This window comes from Sorex fumeus, unplaced genomic scaffold, assembly GCF_029834395.1.
Source record: "Sorex fumeus unplaced genomic scaffold, SorFum_2.1 ptg000029l, whole genome shotgun sequence".
Lineage (NCBI taxonomy): Eukaryota > Metazoa > Chordata > Mammalia > Eulipotyphla > Soricidae > Sorex > Sorex fumeus.
Window position 1 is genome coordinate 2216119 of NW_026606086.1, and position 20503 is coordinate 2236621.

At 52.7% G+C, this 20503-nt stretch overlaps 1 protein-coding gene across 1 annotated transcript; it reads right to left on the reverse strand.

Annotated features, from left to right (window-relative positions):
* Nucleotides 1-1580: 1580 nt before the first annotated feature.
* Nucleotides 1581-17967, reverse strand: GRM6 (glutamate metabotropic receptor 6). Its single transcript, XM_056115294.1, has 10 exons — nt 17443-17967; nt 16396-16612; nt 16026-16161; nt 14507-14661; nt 11407-11547; nt 10216-10416; nt 7318-7463; nt 6614-7237; nt 2889-3200; nt 1581-1766 (listed from the first exon to the last, which is right to left on the reverse strand). Exons 1-10 carry the CDS (start codon nt 17965-17967, stop codon nt 1581-1583), a joined length of 2643 nt encoding a protein of 880 aa, XP_055971269.1.
* Between the last annotated feature and the right edge of the window lie 2536 nt (nt 17968-20503).

Sequence of the window (20503 nt, forward strand, 5' to 3'; positions counted from 1 at the left end):
GCTGCAGACCAGCTGCAGACCAGATTCTTATGCAAGTGTACTCTGAAAACCCGACACCATGGTGTTGGATACTTGGAGCTGGAGTGTGTGAAAAACGTGCACAATAATTTTTCATATTGAGACAAAGAGGTCAAAGCTAAGGAAGTAACTCAGTGGGGGTTGCAAGTGGGAGTTATAAGTGCAGGAAGCAGGCTCAACTGCTGGCAATGCAAATCCATAGGAAGAAAGATCGACTTAATTATTTCCAGAGGAATTGTCCATTCCACTTTAAGCCTCTTGCCAATTAATAACACTATCGAAAAGCTGGGGCCAGAGAAATAGGACAGCAAGTAGGGCACTTGTCCTACCTGACTCAAGCCCCGGCACCCCATATGGTGCCTTGAGTCATGTCAGGAGTGATCCCTGAATTCAGAGTCAGGACTAAGCCCTGAGCACCATTAGGAGTGACCCCAAAACCAAGATGAATAATTTTGGGGGCCAGAGTGATAGAACAGTGGATAGAGTATTTGTCTTGCATATGGTCAGTCTGGGTTCATTCCACAGCATCCCATATAGTCACGTGAGCTTTGCCATGAGTGATTACTGGGCTCAGAACCAGGAGTGAGCCTGGAATACAGCCAGGTGTGGTCAAAAATTTAAAAAAATTAATTGAAAAGCAACAGAACAGTCAAGTCAAATTTGGGGGAGAGTTTCATTTATTTAACAAGAGGCCATGGGGTAAAATCAGGGACCATGGATAGAATTAAATTGGGGGCATATCACATCCAGAGTACACAATATAATACATGTGAAAAAGCTATAATTAATGTAATGAACCTGTCCCCAAATTTCCAGCAGCAAAAAATACAAATATAACAAACATTTTTAAAAGCCCTTATTAGAAATTTCAGTATGTAGGACATGGATAATAACCTTACAGATAAGTAATTGAAAGTTTATAGAAAATTATAGTGAGACTGCGAGAACTCAAAATGGAGAGAAATACTGTGGTTGTAATGTAGAAATTTTCCCCTTGAGAACACCCTTCACTGGAAAAAAGTGTTCATACCAAGGGAAAACTGGTAGCAACGGCATGGAGAAAAATGACAGAGAGCCCACTTTGTATACAACATAGACGAACCCATGTGACATACCTTACAATTTCCACAAATGGGGGGAAGGCATTACTCACGAAGTTCACATAGATTAATTGGGTCCTAGAGAGAGCTCTGACCATAGAACCAGAAATAGATCCCCTAAGCACCACTAGAGGGCGCGCCTAAGCTCAGAGCCAGGAGTACCTCATTAACACCATCAGGGGGCATTCCTGAGCCCAGAGCCAGGAAACCCCCCTCCCGCCATCAGGGGGCGCTCCTGAGCTCAGAGCCAAGGATAGGCTCTGAGTGCTACCAGGGGGCGCTTCTGACCATCCAAGTGGGCCAAGTCCATGACTCTATGATGACCTCTGCATTTCAGACCAGAGTAAATACAGTCCCTCTCTTGGGTAGGGTCCTTCACAACGTGAGGAAGTGAGGCAAGAGGAGGCAAGAAAAGGGCACCGTCCTCCCAGTGGGCACTGTCCTCCCAGCCACCCCCACTCACTACTGGGAGTCCTTGGGGGGAGCCACTGTCACTGTCGGGGCTGTCTTGAGGCTCCGCTTCCGCTTCTGTACGTTCAGCTCGGGGTGGAAGAGGATGGTGTAGGTCTTGGGGATGTAGAGCATGCCGAGGGAAACTGAGGCACTCAGGCTCAGGGACACAGTCAGCGTGGTGGTCTGGATGTAGATCTGCATCACGGAGAGAGGGATGAGGTGGGATTCGGCCCCCAGACTCTCCCTCTCTCCCTCCAGCCCATGCAGACAGCAGCGAGGGTGTCTCCCAGGTTGGGGATGGGAGTGAGCACCAGGAAAATGACGAGAGCGGAAAAGCCAACGCCGCAAGGCCGAATGGCAGAAACATTATTACATGGCTCTGGAGTGCGCAGGAAGGATGGTAAGTGACAGAAGTGAGGTGACAGGTGAGCAAGAAAAGCAAGGAGTTCATCACAGAAATTCGCAATGGGAGAATCCATCTTTATATCTGAGAGAACTCCAGCTTTGGGTAGGAATGAATGAATGGATAACCATTCAAATAGAGGAATGAAAGAACAGAAATTGAAGCATGGAGAGGCTGGAGCAATAGTACAGCAGTTCAGGCACTTCACTTGCCTTGCACGCACCCGTCCCTGGCTCAATTCCCGACATCCTATATGCTCCCCCAAGAATGGCCGGGAGTAATTTCTGAGTGTAGAGCCAGGAGCATCACCAGGTGTGACCCCCCAAAAAAATAAAAACTAAATTGAAGGAGGGAGCCATAGAGATAATACATGGGTGAATGTGCTTGTCTAACAGCAGGCTGACCTGGGTTTGAGCACCAGGACCCCATCGAGTGCGCTGAGCCCTGCCAGGAGTGATCCCTGAGTCCAGAGCCAAAGGGTGCCCTGAGCACTGCTGGGGGTTGCCCTACAATGAAACAAAATCCCAAAACTGAAAGGAGTGGAAGGATATGTGGAGGCTGGTGGTAATGAAACAGGTGACAGGTGTGTGTTTCTCCACATGAATAAATATTTGAGCAGAGATTGGATAGAAAGGCCAGAGCCTAACGGACAAAGCATCGGAGAGGTAGTTGAATCAACCGAGAAGCACAGAGAGCCTGGGATGGATGGATGGATGGATGGATGGATGGATGAATGGATGGATGGATGGAAGAATGGATGAATGGATGGATGAAGTGGGGACTCTTAGAAAGAGATTGGAAAACCACAGGAAAAAATATTGAAGGATGTGAATGAATGAAGTAAGCAACCAAAAAGTCACCCCGAAAATCAACACAGATCCCTCCATCTGGAAGAGGGGGGACATCAGGGCTACCTTCTCAGCCGACTGGGCAGTGCCAAAGAAGATGGGCACAAAGGCCAGCCAAATGATGCAAGTGGTGTACATGGTGAAGCCGATAGGTTTGGCCTCGTTGAAGGTCTCGGGCACGCCTCGTGCCTTGATGGCATACACGGTGCACGTCACCATGAGCAGGAGGCTGTAGGCCAGGCAGCCAATGAGTGACACGTCGGACATGTCGCACTTGAGCACCCCCCGAGCCTGCTCCGGGTCAACAGTTCGCTGCTCCTCATAGTCAATGATGCTTCTGGGAGGTTGGGCCCCCATCCAGGCAAATACACCCACCACCTACAAGAGAAAATGTGGGGTCTGGCTGGGGGCGGGGGAGCCCACGCACATGAGTCATCATTGTCCACGTTTCCTCTCCAGACCCTGCTTTAAAGATGTCAATTTCTTGGGGCTGGAGTGGTAGCACAGCTGTAGGGCGTTTGCCTTACAAGCAGCCAACATAGCTGACCCGAGTTCGATCTTTCCGCCCCTCTCGGAGAGCCCGGCAAGCTACCGAGAGTATCTCGCCCACAGGGCAAAGCCTGGCAAGCTACCCGTGACGTATTCGATATGCCAAACACAGTAACAACAAGTCTCACGATGGAGACGTTACTGGGCCCGCTCGAGCAAATCGATGAACACCAGGAGGACCATGACCGTGACTGGAGCGATAGCACAGCGGGTAGGGCATTTGCCTTGCATGTGGCCGACCCAGGTTTGATTCCCAGCATCCCATGATGCCAGGAGTAATTCCTGAGTGCAGAGCCAATTCCTGAGTGCAGAGCCAGGAGTAACCCCTGTGCATTGCCAGATCACTGTCACTGTCCTCCCGTTGTTCATCGATTTGCTCGAGCGGGCTCAGTAACGTCTCCATTGTGAGACTTGTTGTTACTGTGTTTGGCATATCCAATACGTCACAGGTAGCTTGCCAGGCTTTGCTGTGCAGGCGAGATACTCTCACTAGCTTGCCAAGCTCTCCGAGAGGGGCGGAGGAATAGAACTTGGGTCGGCCATGTTTACTGCTTGCAAGGCAAACGCCCTACCCGCTGTGCTATCGCTCCAGCCCACGTTGCTGGGTGTTACCCCCCACCCCCCAAAAAAGGTGTCAATTTCTTAGCAGCCACCTGGCTAAGGAGGAACCGGTTGCCGCCCTTGGCAGTGAGACTCTGCATCGTTAATGTCACTGATTGCTTGAGATGACTCTTGGGGGGTGGGGTTTGGGCCACATCTGGTGACTCAGTGGCTATCCCTGGCTCTGTACTGTCGTGGCCTCTGGTGGTGCTCGGGAGTGCCCCCTAGTGGTGATCAGGAACTCTCCCTGGCTCAGTGTACAGGAGCTACCTCTGGCCATGCCCAGGGGACCACATGTAGTGCCAGTAATTGAACGAGGCTTGATAGCATGCAGTGCAAGCACCTTAATTCCTGAATTATCTCTGACTCCTTTCCCTTTGATCTATCTTGCAGTGCTTTGTTTTATTTATATTTTTTGGGGGGTTGGGGTAATGCGAAGGGGTTATTTCTGGTTCTGGGCTCAGGGGTCACTCTCAGTAGTGTCCACAGGATCATGTGGGGCTAGGGTTTAAATCCAGGCCTCCCAAATGCAAAGACTGAATGGGGCTCAGTGAATTATCTCTCACTAAGAATGAGTGAGCGGGGCTGGAGAGATAGCACAGCGGGTAGGGCATTTGCCTTGCACGCAGCCGACCCAGGTTCGATTCCCAGCATCCTATATGGTCCCCTGAGCACCATCAGGAGTAACTCCTGAGTGCAGAGCCAGGAGTAGCCCCTGTGCATTGCCCAGGTGTGACCCAAAAAGAAAAAAAAAGTGTGAGTGAGCATCTCTCTCTCTCCTCCCTCATGGAAGCAAGAACAGAAAAAGAAATGACTTTTTAAAAAAATTTTTATTTTGTTTCATTTTGGGGCCACAACTGGCAATGCTCAGGTCTTACTCCTGGCTCTGCACTCAGAAATCACTTCTGGCAGTGCTCAGGGAACCATATGGAATGCTGGGGATCAAACTTGGTTAGCTGCAGGCAAGGCAAGCACCCTACCCACTGGATGACTGCTCTAGCCCTAATTTGTATTTATTTGGGGGTTGGGCCACACGCTGCAGTAGTGCTCAGAGTATATGTAGACCTGTGCTCAGAAGCACCCACTGGCAGTGCTCCTGGGCACAGTGCGTTGCTGGGGATTTGAAACATCATCCCCCAGGTGCCAGGCAAACATCTCCCCTCTTTCATACATTCTCACCAGCCCCACCCAACGCTGATTTTTTTCTTTATTCTCATTTTGTAGCCATTTACACTGAGGGACTGTGATTTACAAATGCTGTTAATTATACTGTTCATGCTTACATCACCCCAACACCACACCCGTCTCTAGAGAACCTGCTTCTCTCTGACAGCATCCCAAGGATCTGCTCAATATCCCGCCCTGTGGAGACTCAATTCTAGAGACATAATCTTCAGTTCTGATAACTTTGACCATTTGCTGTTCCTTAACTATGTTTAAGAAGAAACAGAGAAGCTCTTTGGACCACACCCAGCATTGCTCAGAGGTTGTTCCTAGTTCTGCACTCAGGGGTCACTCCTGGCGGGCTTTGGGGAGCATATTGGGTGCCAGAGATCAAAATGAGTTCGGCTGCATGCCAGGCAAGTGCCCTACCCACTGTGCTATTGCTCTGGCCTGCTCTATGTCTCTTTTAGTCTCATATAAGAGATTTATCTTTTTGTTGTTCATTATTATTATTATTATTATTATGGTGTTGGGTCACACCCATTGAGCCTAAAGGGTTACTCCTGGAAGTGCCCAGGGGACCTATGGGAGGCCAGCGACCAAACCAGAGGTCAGGTGGATACAAGGCAAACACCCTCCTGCTGTACTATCAGTCTGACTCTGTTTTTTTAAATTTGAAGATATAGTTGAACAAAGTGAATCTCCTGAGATACCACAAAATTGTAAAGTAAAGTAAAGGCCCTCCCGTTGTTCATCGATTTGCTCGAGCGGGCCCAGTAACGTCTCCATTGGAGATTTTGTTGTTACTGTGTTTGGCATATCGAATACATCGCAGGGAGCTTGCCAGGCCCTGCCATGCGGGCGAGATACTCTCGGTAGCTTGCCGGGCTCTCCGAGAGGGGCGGAGGAATCGAACTCGGGTTGGCCATGTTGGCTGCATGCAAGGTAAACGCCCTACCGCTGTAATATCGCTCCAGCCCCAGAAAAACTCGAGCAAACAAAATTGTAAATCAGTGATAAATTGATAAAGTAAAATCTTCTTTTGCAAAATGAATTTTTTCTTTTTTAATTTCTTGTTTGTTTGGGGGCACCACCGGTGGTACTTAGGTTTTACTCCTGGTTCTGTGCTCAGGGCTCACGCTGGGTGGGGCTGAGAAGCCCAAATGGAGTGCCAGGATTGAGTCCCAGCCAGACAGGTACCGGTCAGCTGCATGCAGAACCCGTACCTGCCCACTCTCCAGTCTCTGCAGCTCCACCCGGAGTTGTGTATGTGTTGTGTGTGTGTGTGTGTGTGTGTGTGTGTGCACTCAGTGGTACTCCAGGCCCACTCCTGACTCTGTGCTCAGGGATCTCTCCTAGCATTGCTCAGGGGACCCCACGAGATGCCCAGGACGGCACCCAGGTTGCTTGCACGTCAGGCAGGCGCTCTGATGTTTTGAGGCGGGGTCGCCCTCCACCGGGGTCCCCCGCCGACCCACCTGCACGGAGGTGAGGCTGAAGGTGATGACGAGCTGCGAGGTGGGGCTGATGAAGGGCGGAGGCGTGACGGAGCGCTTGCCGCGCTCGAAGATGCGGTAGATGCGGTTGGTCTTGGTGAGCAGCGCCGAGTAGCTCAGCGCTGTGCCCAGGCCCAGCAGCACGCGGCGCGCGGCGCAGACGGCCATCCCCGGCTCGGCCACCATCAGGAAGGTCAGCGCGTACACCAGGAAGATGCCAGCCAGCAGCACGTAGCTGAGCTCGCGGCCCGACGCGCGCACGATGGGGGTCTCGTGGTGGCGCACGAAGGTGACCAGCACGGCCGTGGTGGCCAGGATGCCCAGCACGGCCAGGAGCAGCGGCAGCGCCGCCCAGGGTGAGGCCCAGCTCAGGCGCACCACGGGCGTGGGCCGGCAGCCTGTGTGGTTGGCGCTGGGCCGCAGGTGGCCCGGGCACGCCTGGCACGTGAACTCGTCCAGTTGGTAGAGGTAGCCGTCGCACGCCTCGCAGTGCCAGCAGCAGGGCACGCCCTTCACCATCTTCTTGCGGGCGCCCGCCGGGCACGGGAGGCTGCAGAGCGATGTAGGCACTGCCTGGCGCTGCCCGGCCCACTGCAGCGCCTCCACCTGTGCCCGGGACATGGCGTGCCTGTTGCTTCTGCCACCGTCACCCACTCCCCACAGCCCACCCACTGACCCACACTCACGTCCAGCCGCAGCACCTCTGCCCACTGGCCCACGGCCTGGTACCCGCCGCTGCCCGCGCTCCCGTTGGTGGCCTGGTACTGGAAGATGTCATAGCGCCCCGGGGCGTCTCCATTCTCATTGAACATCACGGGGGTCCCTGCGCTGCCTGCGAGAGAACCCCACGCCCCATCGGATGATTCTCAGAGTAACGTCTCCGAGGGCGCCAAGACCCAGTCAGAGGGGGACCACCCTTGGTGGACACTCAATCAAAAGGAACCAATGCCAGTGTCATCAGGGAAAGGCACACAGGCAACCTAAGGACACTGAGTCCCGCCCAGAAGGATGGCCATGGTCCTCGAAGTGGAAAGGAATGTGTAGGGAGGGGAGCATGAGATGGGGTGGGGGGACCCTGGATTCCATACAACCCGGCAATGCCACTTCCTGGAAACTAGCCCCAGATCCTGTAAACAGTGTTTCCAAAAGAGATCTTCCCTTCTATGTTCATTCATAATAGCCAAGACTTGGAAACAATCCAAATGTCTAAGAACAGATAACCAGATAAAGAAACAATGGTCAGGGTCAGTGAAATAGTATAGCCAGGAAGGCGCTTGCCTTGCACACGGCCAACAGGGGTTCAATCCCTGGCATCCCATGTGTCCCCTGAGCACTGCCAGGAGTAATTCCTGAGTGTACAGTCAGGAGAAACCCCTGAGCACAGTTAGGTGTGGCCCAAAAACAGAAAGGAAGAAAGGAAGAAAGGAAGGAAGAAAGAAAGAAAGAGAGAGAGAGAAAGAAGGAAGGAAGGAAAAAAGAAATAAGGAAAGAAAGAAAGAAATAAGGAAAGAAGAAAAGAGAAAGAAAGAGAAAGAGAGAAAGAGAGAGAGAGAGAGAGAGAGAGAGATGATGGGGGGGGGCGAGAGAAACCAGCACCCAACCCAACAGAGCCACAGCAGATAAAAAACTCCAGAACCAAATCACCAGCAAGCCAATCTCCATATACTTGGAACAAGCCTCACACAGGAGAGTGAATCCGCTGAAAACCCAGGTATGTGGGATTTGTGACCGAAATCTCCAAGCTTTTATGGAACCAGGAACGGGCGAACTTCCCCCACCTCTCTGTTCTTCCAGGAGCCTGGCAGTCACACCTACAAACTGCCTCCAGTGTTACATAAGCTCATTAATGGCCATGACCCCAAGACTCACAAATAAATCTCAGAAGAGAGTCACAAGCTGTAGAGATGCCTCCAGACCCCAAAGTCACAGTTAAAATTTTAACTCCAACTGTATCACCCTATTCAAAACTTTAGAATTTCTGGGGCATGGGGCAGCATTCATGGCCACGTGATAACTCATTCTCTAAACCACTGATGTAGCAAAAATAACACACCACATTTGATGGAGTGTAAAGCAGAAGGCAACCAATCTCAATCAAAATACAATATTAGTACACAAGGCTCATGTTAGTTGTAAACATGTTAGTAATCTATTATACAAGAGCTTAATGTCTCCAGGGTGAGATACAACAATCTTCACACACTTTCGTCTAAGAAAACTTTTTGGAATCATGTTTAGCAGATTATTCATAACAAGCAATACAAAATAAATTACTTAGCATCTGTCTTTGAGGCAGGCTTGGGTGGTGGTGGTGGGAAAACTCAAAAAATGATTGTGGAAAGGTTTAATGGTGGTGGGATTGGCGTTGGAATATTGAATGTAATAAATTATTGTGAACAATTATAAAAATAAAAATAAATTAAATAAAGGTGAGGGTACATGTAGACAGCAGACTACTACTTGGCTGTCGGAAAAAATGAGATCATGCAATTTGTTGCTAGGTGGATGGATGGAGAGTATCATGTTGAGTGAAGTCTGTCAGAAGAGGGAGACAGAATGATCTCACATATCCGGGATATAAAGAAGCACGGTAGGAGACGACAAATGGTATGTGTTATTCCCCTACTATTGAAACGGCTCCCGAAAGTCAGTCTACAGATCTGAGTTTGCTGAGAAGCTGAGGGGGTATGAGACATGGGAACACTGATGAGTGTGGTGTGTGGGGGAAGTGAGGCTGGAACAATGCATCCGATACTCCAAAAACATTAACAGACACCAGTGAGACACCAATGTTAGTGTCTCAATAAAAACAAAACATGAGGACTCGAGCCATGGTACTGTAGGGGTAGAGTGGCCAAACCTTGCATGTGGCCAAACCAGGTTTGATCCCTGACACTCCGTACAGTCCCTTGAAGTCTACCAGGAGTAATTCCTGAGTACAGAGCCAGAAGTAAGCCGCAATCATTGCTGAGCGTGGCCCCAAAACAAAACAAAAACTAAACATGAGGTAAAGGTAAGGTAAAGGCCCTCCCATTGATCGTCGATTTGCTCGAGCGGGCCCAGTAACGTCTCCATTGGAGACTTTGTTGTTACTGTGTCTGGCATATCGAATACTCTCAGTAGCTTGCCGGGCTCTCCGAGAGGGGCGGAGGAATCGAGCTCGGGTCGGCCATGTTGGCTGCGTGCAAGGCAAACACCCTACCCGCTGTGCTATCGCTCCAGCCCAAACATGAAATGCAGTTAAATTAAGACATTTTCCCTCTAGGGGCTGGAGTGATAGCGCAGCAGAGAGGACGCTTGCCTTGCTCGCTGCTGGCCTGGGTTCAATCCCCGGCAACCCATAGGGTCTCCCAAGCACTGCTAGGAGAGATTCTTGAGTGCAGAGCCAGGAGTAACCCCTGAGCATCACTAGGTGTGTCCCAACAAAAAACAAAACAAAACAAACTTTTCCCTTTTTCTTATTTCTCAAAACTGGTTTCTAACAGGTTAGTCTCTTGCTCTCGAGCCCAGCCCCCAGCCACTGTAAGTCCCTCACTTTCCCTCCCGAGCCCCCGAAATTCCCTGAGAACTCTATCTCCCCTCACCGTTGAAGCGGACGGCGCGGATATACTGCAGTAGAGTCCGCCCATCCGTGGGCTCCATGGCTGGACAAAGCCCCTCGAGGCCGGGACACAGCACCTGGTGCATGTTATGCAGCGCGTGGGCGATGGCATACACAGCGTCGATGACAAACTGCACCTTCCCCTCCTGCTCGTAGCTGGAGTCCCGGCCAATGCGTTCCTCACCTGCCCTACGCACACCAGGGGAAGTGCCCTGATTCTCCACTCCCCCGCCACACACACACATGCACTCACACACGTGTGCACACAGACACATGCATGCACCAACATGCGTGCACCACTCACATACTCATGCACATGCACATGCTGACTCATGCACATACACTTGCGCACACATGCAAACAATACAGCCCTCACACATACACACCTGCACACACATATATTCACACTCCTACATTCACTCATGCACATACATATACTCATGCATGCACATGCAAACGCATACATTCACGCACACATACATACACACATGCACATACATATACACACATGCACATATAATCTCACTCATACATCACTCATGCACACACATACACTCAGGCACACACATGTACACATACAATCATGGGTGTACACTAACATACACACATTCACTCATGCACACACATACACTCATGCACATACACTCATACACATGCACACAATACATTCACATACATGCACTCTTACATTCACGTAACACATTCACTTGCACATGCACATGGAAACACTCATGCACACATACATACACTCACACAAACTCATGCACACATATACACTCATGTGCATACATGCACACTGCACAGGCACATATATTCATGCACACACATACATTTATGCACATGCACACAATACATGCACACACATACATGCAGACATACATACACTCATGCATACACTCACACACATACATACACTCACACGCATGTGCAAACAGTTATGCACACATACTCATGCATACACATACACATATACTCACACATACATATACTTATGCATACACTCACACACATACATACATATGAAAACTCATATACTCATGCACACATACATACATACAATCATGCACATGCACAACTCACACAAATACATGCACACACTTGCACACAGGGACACACACATGCACACAGGTTGTCTTGTGCCTGCTGGGTCCCCCAGCACCCCAGCTGCTCTCACCTGTACACTTGCGGGTGGAATCATCTGGCTGGGTGTGTGAGCCGGTGAGTTTGCAGTTAAAATTCTCTTCCCAGAACTCAGCAAACCAGATATTTCGACGATTGTTCTCCAGGGAACGGGTCGTAAAGTAATGGTCAAATCCTGAGGGAGGGAGGGAGGTAGGAAGGACTTTTTTGTACACTGAGCCTCTCCCTAAACCCCTTTAATCCTGGCCCATGCTCAAGGAGTACATCTTTAACTGCATGAGGGCTGGTTTCCATCCCCAGTCCCATAAAGCGTCCTCCACAAAATCACTGGTGTGACCCCCACAACTAACCACCAGCACCAGCACCAAAAGCCATCTGGGGGCTCCAGGGCAAAATTACTTTGAGATGCAAACTTGAGCCTCACTTCACAAAAGACTTTGGTGCTGTCCCTTGTTTCCTGGTTAGAATGCTGCGGTGATGATGAAATGGGCAGAGCTGCAGCAGCCTCTTTGTGATACCCTGTGGTTGTGTTCCAGAATAGAGAAATCCAGAAACCACCCACAAAGCATAGCAGGACCAGGGAGAATCAGGAAGCAACAGTCAGGGATTTAGAGAATATCACCAAGTCGTGGTCCGGAACCGGAGTTACTTGCAGGCTTGACCTTCCCTCTTGCCAGAACATTGGTGAACTTGCTTTATGACTCAAACCACACTCCATCTAGTCGATTCATTTCAATAGAATACATTTCCAGTGGACAGTGGTGGGAGACAGCATCGGGATCAGGGGTGTATAGGGACCAGGGGTGTATGATGAGCAAGCATGGAACACTTACTTGATTCCCAGCACCACTTTCTCCCTGACAAGCACCCTAGGTCCAAGTAGTGCCACACACTCAGCCACCAGCACTGAAACATCAGGTTCCAATGCAGGTCCCATTGTGTTTCTTGGCTTCCCTGAGCTAAACCTGGGCATCCACCCCACCTCTAACAAAAAAGAATATGGAGGTGTGCCAGTCTGTGTGAGATTGTCTTCATTTGCATCTCATTGTTTTGATTTGCATCACCCTGATAATTAGTATTGTAGAGCAGAAACGCCATCTAAGTTCATTGCAGCACTATTTACAATAGCCATAATCTGGAAACAACCCAACTGTCCAAACAGACAGCTGGATAAAGAAACTATGGTACATCTATGCAATGGAATACTATGCAGCCACCAGGAAAACTGAAGTTGTGAAATTTGCTTATAATTGGATGGACATGGAGAATATCATGCTGAATGAAATGAGCCAGGAGAGGGACATAGTATGAACTCACTCAGTTGTGGGATATGAAAAACACAGTATGAGACTATTACCCAAGGACAGTAGGAAGGAGGGCCAGGAGGACTGGCCCACTGGAAGCCAAGAGTTGGGGGTCGGGAAGTGCAGGTAAGATAGAGAAGGGAGGGGCTGGAGCAATAGCACAGTGGGTAGGGCATTTTCCTTGCACGCAGCCGACCCGGGTTCAATTCCCAGCATCCCATTTGGTCCCCTGAGCACTGCCAGGGGTAATTCCTGAGTGTAGAGTCAGAAGTAACCCCTGAGCATCGCTGGGTGTGACCCAAAAAGGAAAAAAAATAGAGAAGGGAGTACTCTGACAATGGGATTTGGGAATGATCACTCTGGGCAAGAACTGAGTGCAGGAAGTCGGTAAAGGGATATATATGATAACCTCAGTACTGGTACTGCAAACCATAATGCCCAAAAGGAGAGACAGAGAGACACAGAGACAGAGACAGGGAAGCAAAGTGCCTACCGTGGACTTCAGACTGGGGTGGCAGGAGGGGAAACTGGGGACATTGGTGGTGGGAAATGTGCACTGGTGGAGAAACTGGTGATGGAACACTGTTTTTTTTTTTCTTTTTGGGTCACACCCAGCGATGCTCAGGAGTTCCTCCTGGCTCATGCACTCAGGAATTACTCCTGGCGGTGCTCAGGGGACCACATGCGATGCTGGGAATCAAATTCAGGCTGGCCGCATGCAAGGCAAACGCCCTATCTGCTGTGCTATCACTCCAGTCCCTGTATGACTAAAACCTAATCAAGAACAGCTTTGTAACTGTGTAGCTCATGGTGATTTAATTAAAACAAAACAATAGAATACGGTGGGGGCCAAGACCTGGGTAGTTGGAACTCTGCCCCTCCAAGGAGATGTGCTTTAGAAAAAGCTCTCACCAAGGGGTTTTCAGGTCCCCTTGGGGGACAACAAGGATGCAGGTGTAGAGGACTTATCTCTGCTGCAACTGGATTCTCCCTGGGGCACATCCAGGTGGCAGTGAAGGTGAGACAAAGGGCAGATAAGGCTGGGTCTAACTGATCCTCTCCCCAACCCCACGCTCCAGCCAGAGTTTCTCCACCTTTGGCAGAAATACAGACATTGAACAATAAGATAAAACAATGATCAGAGAAATAGGACAGCAGAGAGGGTGCTGGCCTTGCATGCGGCCGACTCAGGTCAAATCCCTGGCACACCCTCCTGCCTTGAGCCCTGCTAAGATTGATCCCCGAGCACAGAGTCAGTCATGATACCCTAGCACAGAGCCAGGAGTAAAGGTAAAAAGGTAAAGGCCCTCCCGTTGATCGTCGATTTGCTCGAGCGGGCCCAGTAACGTCTCCATTGGAGACTTTGTTGTTACTGTGTTTGGCATATCGAATACTCTCGGTAGCTTGCCGGGCTCTCCGAGAGGGGCGGAGGAATCGAACTCGGGTCGGCCATGTTGGCCGTTTGTAAGGCGAACGCCCTACCACTGTGCTATCGCTCCAGGAGTGATCCCTGAAAACCACAGTGTGTGACTCAACCCCTATGCCCCCCAAAAAACCCAAATCAATCAAGAGACCATATAAAAGGCTGCATCTGTCCTCTGTGGAGGGGAGACAGAGACAGAAAGAGTCGGAGAATCAGAAAGTCATGGGATCGCAGAGTCCTAGATTCTGGGATAAGGGAAAGACATGGGTCGAAGCAGGATTTTACAGGATCACAGGTTTTTACAGGTTGCAGGGTTCACGGGACCACATGAGATGCCAAGGATCAAACCAAGGATTTTACAGAAAGGTCCCCCAAATGGGGGCATGGGGGTCCACGCTGGAACCTACCATCAATGGAGGCCCTTTTGGGCAGGACGGTGATGGCCCCCTGGGCCACGTCCTCCAGGTGCAGGATGGGGGCAGTTTTGGCTCCCCAGCTGTCTGAGCCAACCCACAGGAAGTGGTTGGTGAGGTTGGCCTGGCGAGCAGCTTCCAGAACCCTCCTGGGACGAACAAGGGAGTGTGACTCAGAACCCAGGACCTTCCTCCAAGGCACCCCCCAGAGTGGTCATGTGTTTCTGCCCCCCCTCCCATCACTCACCTTCCCCTGTGGGTGAGGGGGAAAGGGAGGAGGAGCAGCAGGAGGAGGAGGACGAAGGAAGAAAAAGAAGAGAAGAGGAGGAAGAGGAGGAGGAGGGGGAAAGTCAAGATACCACTTGTTTGAGTCCCCACCAAGAAGTGCTGAAAAGCCAGGGCTGGAGGGACAGGAAAGGGGTGAGGTGCTTCTCGTGTGGTTGACTGGGGTTGATCCCCAGCACCACAGGTGGTCCCCTGAAGCTTCCCAGGCACTTTGAGCAACTCTTGAGTGCTGAGCCAGGACTAAGCATCTCCAGGAGTGACCCCAGAGCACAGATCCGGGAGTCAGCCGTGTCAGGAGTGATCCTGAACAGAGTCAAGAGGAGACGTGATCCACAAATCCCAAAAGCAAAATGAAAATGTCTCAGTGAGCTTTAAGTGAGACGTGAACAAAACAGGAACTGTGGTTCCCACTAAGCTCTGGTCCCTCCTGACTCATCAGGGTCCACAGTCACCTAAGTAAACTGTGGTTTTCCAGGAGGGTTTGCCTGGATTTGATGGCAGAAGGTGGCAGAGGATTGTGGTTAAACCCAGAGCCCAAGTTGGCCATGTGCAAGGCAAAGGCCCTTCCCATTGTACTATAGCTCTGCCCTCCCCATACTGTTTTGACAGCTCTCAATCTGCAAGTTGTGTGTGTGTGGGGGGGGGAGTGTGCCTCAGCCTCCCCTCAGTCCCCTATCCCGGCCCTCAGTCACTGCTGTCAATGGTGAAAGGAACTTTTCTGTTTTTTCCCTTTGGTATGTTTTTGGCCACACCTGGCAGAGTTCAGGGCTTACTCCTGACTCTGTGCTCAGGGATCACACGCGACCACATGAGATGCCAAGGATCGAACCTGGGTCAAGCAAATGCCCTACCCACTGTACTATCACTCCAGTCCCAAGGACTAGCTTTTATTCTTTTTTTTTTTTTTTTGGCTACATGCGACAGTGCCCAGGGATTCCTTCTCACTGTGCTCAGGGATCACTCCCGGCAGGCCTGAAGTCTTCCAGGGGGTACTAGGGACCAAGTACAAGTGAACTGCGAAAGGCAGCACCTTCCTGCTGCCCTAGTTCGCCACTCCCCAGAAGCATCTTTTCATGTGACCTCCAGTTGTGCTCCCAGCATCCACACGCAGATGAGCCTGGCTCATTTCAGGGGCCCACAGCAGCAGGGCACGAGGCCGATTTCGTGCTGGGGAGGGTTGGGAGAGGAGGGGGAGAGAACTCCAAGGGACAGGCTGCTGCGTCATCACCTGATGTCATCCTCGTTGGCAAAGATGATGATGGCGCGGGCATTGGGCGTCTCCAGGAGCCTCCTGATGACCTTGTCAAACTCTCCGGGCTTGGGCTCTCGTGGAATCTTGATGGACTGAGCAATGCAGACACCCCCTGGGCACCGGATGGCCCCAGGAGTCTCAGTCGCACCCGCGCACCCACGGGGCTCCCCCACACCCACCCTCCCCCTCAATCTGCTTGGACCCGGAGCTGTGATCTGTGCTCCAGGCTCAGTCCACCACTGACCAGGTGCTTGAGTGCTCTTCCCTAGGAGAAGAGGCTGTCCGCACCCTGGGGAGCCCTCTCCAGCCCCCAGCACTCCCGGCTCCCTGCCTCGCTCCAGCTCACCAGCCTCCCGGGATATCTGCACAAAAGCCTCCACTCCACTCTCGCCGTAGTTGCCCTCCGAGGCCAGCGTGGACACGTAGTTCCAGCCTAACGCCCGCACGATGTCCACCATGGCCTGAGCTTGGTAGGAGTCGGGCGGAACCACGCGGGAGAAGAAGTCGTAGCGGGTGGAGTCGCTGAGCTCGGGGGCCGTGGAGGCGTAGCTGATCTGGGGGATCTGCACGGCCACGAGACACGGGGCGGTCAGTGACGGGGAGGGGAGGGCCAGCGGACCCTCTAGGATGGCGGGGTCTCTTGAACAGTAGACACCAGGAGATAGGGGGAAAGCTCGCACTTTGCGTTTGGATCCGTCGGGAGACTGACGACCCCAGAAGACAGCCAGCAGCTAACCCACATCCAATCGCTGCAAAGGGGAGGCGGGGCTAAATCGGTCTGCAACCAATCCACAGAGAGTCATTGCCATGGGGGCGGGGCCGAACCCAGCCTCAGCCAATCGGCCTAGTCTGACTCACTGCAAGAGGAGGAGGGTTCAGTCCAGTCTGCAGCCAACACGCAGAACCCGTGCAAAGTGGAGGTTACACGGAGAGCGGGGGTCGGGACCTGGAAGGCGAGGGCACGTGGAGACGTGGTGGAGGGGAGTCGAAGGGAGGGCTGAGTTCTTCATGATCAACAACCAAATATTCTGGGGCCAGCGGGTGGAGAGGGCTCAAAAGACAGTTTATTTTCACTTGGGGGACGGAGTCTGCACCCTAGTAGCATTGGGGATCTCTGCGGTGCGGGGAATGGGGCTCAAACTCGCTCAGGGCTAGGCATGCGCGCCAGCTCCGAAGCCTGAAACTCAGAGCAAAACACGGCAGACCGCGTGCAACTGCAAATGGCAAAGCTGGAGCTCGGACCCTTGGAGCCCTAAGCCGCTCTCTTGGCGCTCGGAGCGGCGGGAAGTGATCTCTAGCCCCGGGAGCTCCGGGGTGGGATGGGGGTCCAGGGAAAGGCAGAGGAGCCCGCTCGGGGGTGGGGAGACGCGCGAGCCGGCCGCGCGACGCTCACCGCGAACAGGCGCAGCACGTTGGCCACCATGATGGACACGGAGCTGGCGGAGGCGCCCACCACGGCCACCACGCGCTCGGGGGGCGCGGCGTGCAGCGGGGGCGCGCCACCGGGGCAGCGGACGGCTGGCTCGTGGGCGTCGCCGCGGCCACTGATCAGCGCCTGCACGAAGCTCAGCGCCTGCTCCAGCGCGTACGTGTCCCGCGAGCAGGTGTCCAGCAAGCGCGCGCCCAGGCGCACGCCGGGCAGCAGCCGCGGGTCGGCGTTGATGCGGTCCAGCGCGTAGAGCATCGCCTCGAGCCGGTGCACGCCCTGCTCCTTCTTGAGCGGCCCGCACGCCCGGCCCGCCGCGCCGCGCGCGTGCACCGGGAACAGCCCCCCGAGCGTCAGGCCCCCAGCCAGGCGCACCGAGCCCGCCGCGCGCGCCGCTGCCGCGCCCGCTGCCCGCGCCAGCGCCAGCGCGCATAACGCGCACAGCAGAGCGCCCGGCAGCGCCCCCGGCGGCCGGCCCCGGAACTGCGCCATCGTCGCCGCAGCTGCGGAGGAGAGACGGACAGCTAGCTAGTCTTGTCGGTGGTCAGGGGTCGTGTTCAGGGGTCGTGCCTGGAACCCCGGGGTGGGGGCCCTGCTCTATCCCAGCATTGCTCCCTGAGCACAGCCGCGTGCGAACAACCCGCAAAAGCACAAAGCAGCAACCTAAAGGTGGGGACAGACCTTGAGATGGAAGCCTGCGCTTGAACCCAGCACTCGGTGGGGCCCAGGTGGGGGATGCCCCCTGCGCAAACTGGGGGTCTCTGGCCGAACCTCCGTCTCAGCTTCTCCAGTCTCACCCTGTCCCCACGCCTCACACTCCACCCAGCCCTGGTCATTCTTGGGATCCATCCCCAGCCCACAGGCAGACCCCCTTACTCACACGCATGAACACCAGCCCTGGCTCCCTCTCCCCCCCCCTCACTCTCTCTCACACACACACACACTAGCCGCGCTCACTCTTACACAAACACCAGCCCTGATCTCCCTTACACACACACACACACACACACACACACACACACACACACCACAACACCACACAGCCCTGGTTTCTCTCCCTGGGACTGTCCTTGGTACACACAGTGGTTCCTCACCTGTGCTGCCTGCTGACCCCGTGGGCTGTAGAAGGACTAGTGGCAGATGCAGTGAGCTGCTGGTATTTAAGGACTCGGGGTGGGGCTGGAGGCATGGCTGAGCCCACTCCATGCTCTCCCCCCTTCCTTCTCTTCCTTCTCCCTCCCACTGTGAGGTGGGTATTCCAGGCTTGACCCTCGCCCCAACAGACTCTTTCGGACTCTCCCTCTCTCTCTGTTTCTCTCTCTCTCTCTCCTCTCTCTCACATACACACATACACACACACTCTGTCCTTCTTGGCAACTTTCCTCTCACACACACACAAACATGAGCATTCTCTCACATGTGCACACCCTTCCTCATACACACAGAAAGACAGATACCCACCCTCACACACAATCATGCATAGTCACACACTCTCATAGGTCCCCTCGCACATGCATGCACATTCATGCACAGGATCACACATACCCAAGCACACAAACACATGCATCCACTCACGTGCCCATGCACTCTCACATTCCCTTGCATATACACACTTTCACATGACCACACACTCACATAATCACAGATCATACACAATCTCACGCTGGCTCGCCCTCTCACACACACATTCACACGGGCTTCCTCCCATCTTCCTCTCTCAGCCCCTCTCTTCCTCCCAGCCCCACTCCATCTCCCTGCCTCTCTTCTCTTTTCCTTCCCTTTCTTTTAAGGTTTTCTCTGCTGGGTTTTGGTGCGTTGAGGGCCTGTGCAGACTCAGGAGGTGGGTAGTTCCCAGAGGTCCTGGGGGCTCCAGCTGCCCACACACACCCCAGTCCACTGAACTCTGCCCCCTCTGCCCTCGTCACCTTGCTTTCTCATAGATTGTTCTGGGCTCTGAAGCAACATCTAACACTCCCCAAGACCTCTCTATTCCTAGCCCCCCCCCCCCCCATCTTGAGACCCAACGCAAGGAACTGGACTTGTTCTGCCATCCTCCGCAGAGAGGTATGATGCTGGGGCCCACGGAAAGGTCTCCTGGGGACAGGCATCAGGGTCTGTCCCAGAGGCTTAGCGAGCTCATCCTCGGAGCCCTGAACTGACTTCAGCCCCATTAAACTGCGGATTAGGGTGACTGCAGGGATTTGGCTAATGCTACAGCCAGAATCTGAAAAACCCTGCATCCCAGTCCTGCACTGCCCCCCAACCCCCCCCTGCTCTTCTCTGAGCTGAACCCTGGCAGAGGGGGGCTTCCAGTTTGGTTTCTGTTACTTTTGAGGGGCATAGGTGTTGGCATGCTCTGAAGACACTCTGGACTTCAGTGCTAAGGAGTCGCTCCTGAATAGGGACTGCCAGGGACCCGCCCCGGGTGAACAGGCCTGAAACAAGGATGCCGCGAGGATTAAGAAAAGAGAAATAAGAGAGAAAAGGCATGGGATCAGGGGCTCACAGCCTTGCGGGCTGAGTGCCCTGACTGTCCTTCAGTGGATAGTACTTATCGTTTAGAAACAGCAATCATTAAAAGTAGTAGCACTGTAGCACTGTCCTCTTGTTGTTCATCCATTTGCTCGAGCAGGCCAAGTAACGTCTCCATTGTGAGACTTGTTACTGTTTGGCATATAGAATACGTCACAGGTAGCTTGCCAGGCTTTGCCTTGCGGGCGAGATACTCTCGGTAGCTTGCCAGGATCTCTGAGAGGCGCAGAGGAATCGAACTTGGGTCGGCCAGGTCAGCCACGTGCAAGGCAAATGCCCTAAAGTAGATGAACAGTATTCTTTGTGCAGGTGCTTAACTGTCTTCATCTGAGTTAGTCTTTTACTTGACCGACTAACCACACTGGTGCTTAGAGATTACTCCTAGCTCTAAACTTAGGAATCACTCCTGGAGGACCCTATGGGATGCCAGGTATTGAACCTGGATTGGCTGCATGCAAGGCAAGTGTCTACCCATTGACTATAGCTCTGGCGCAGG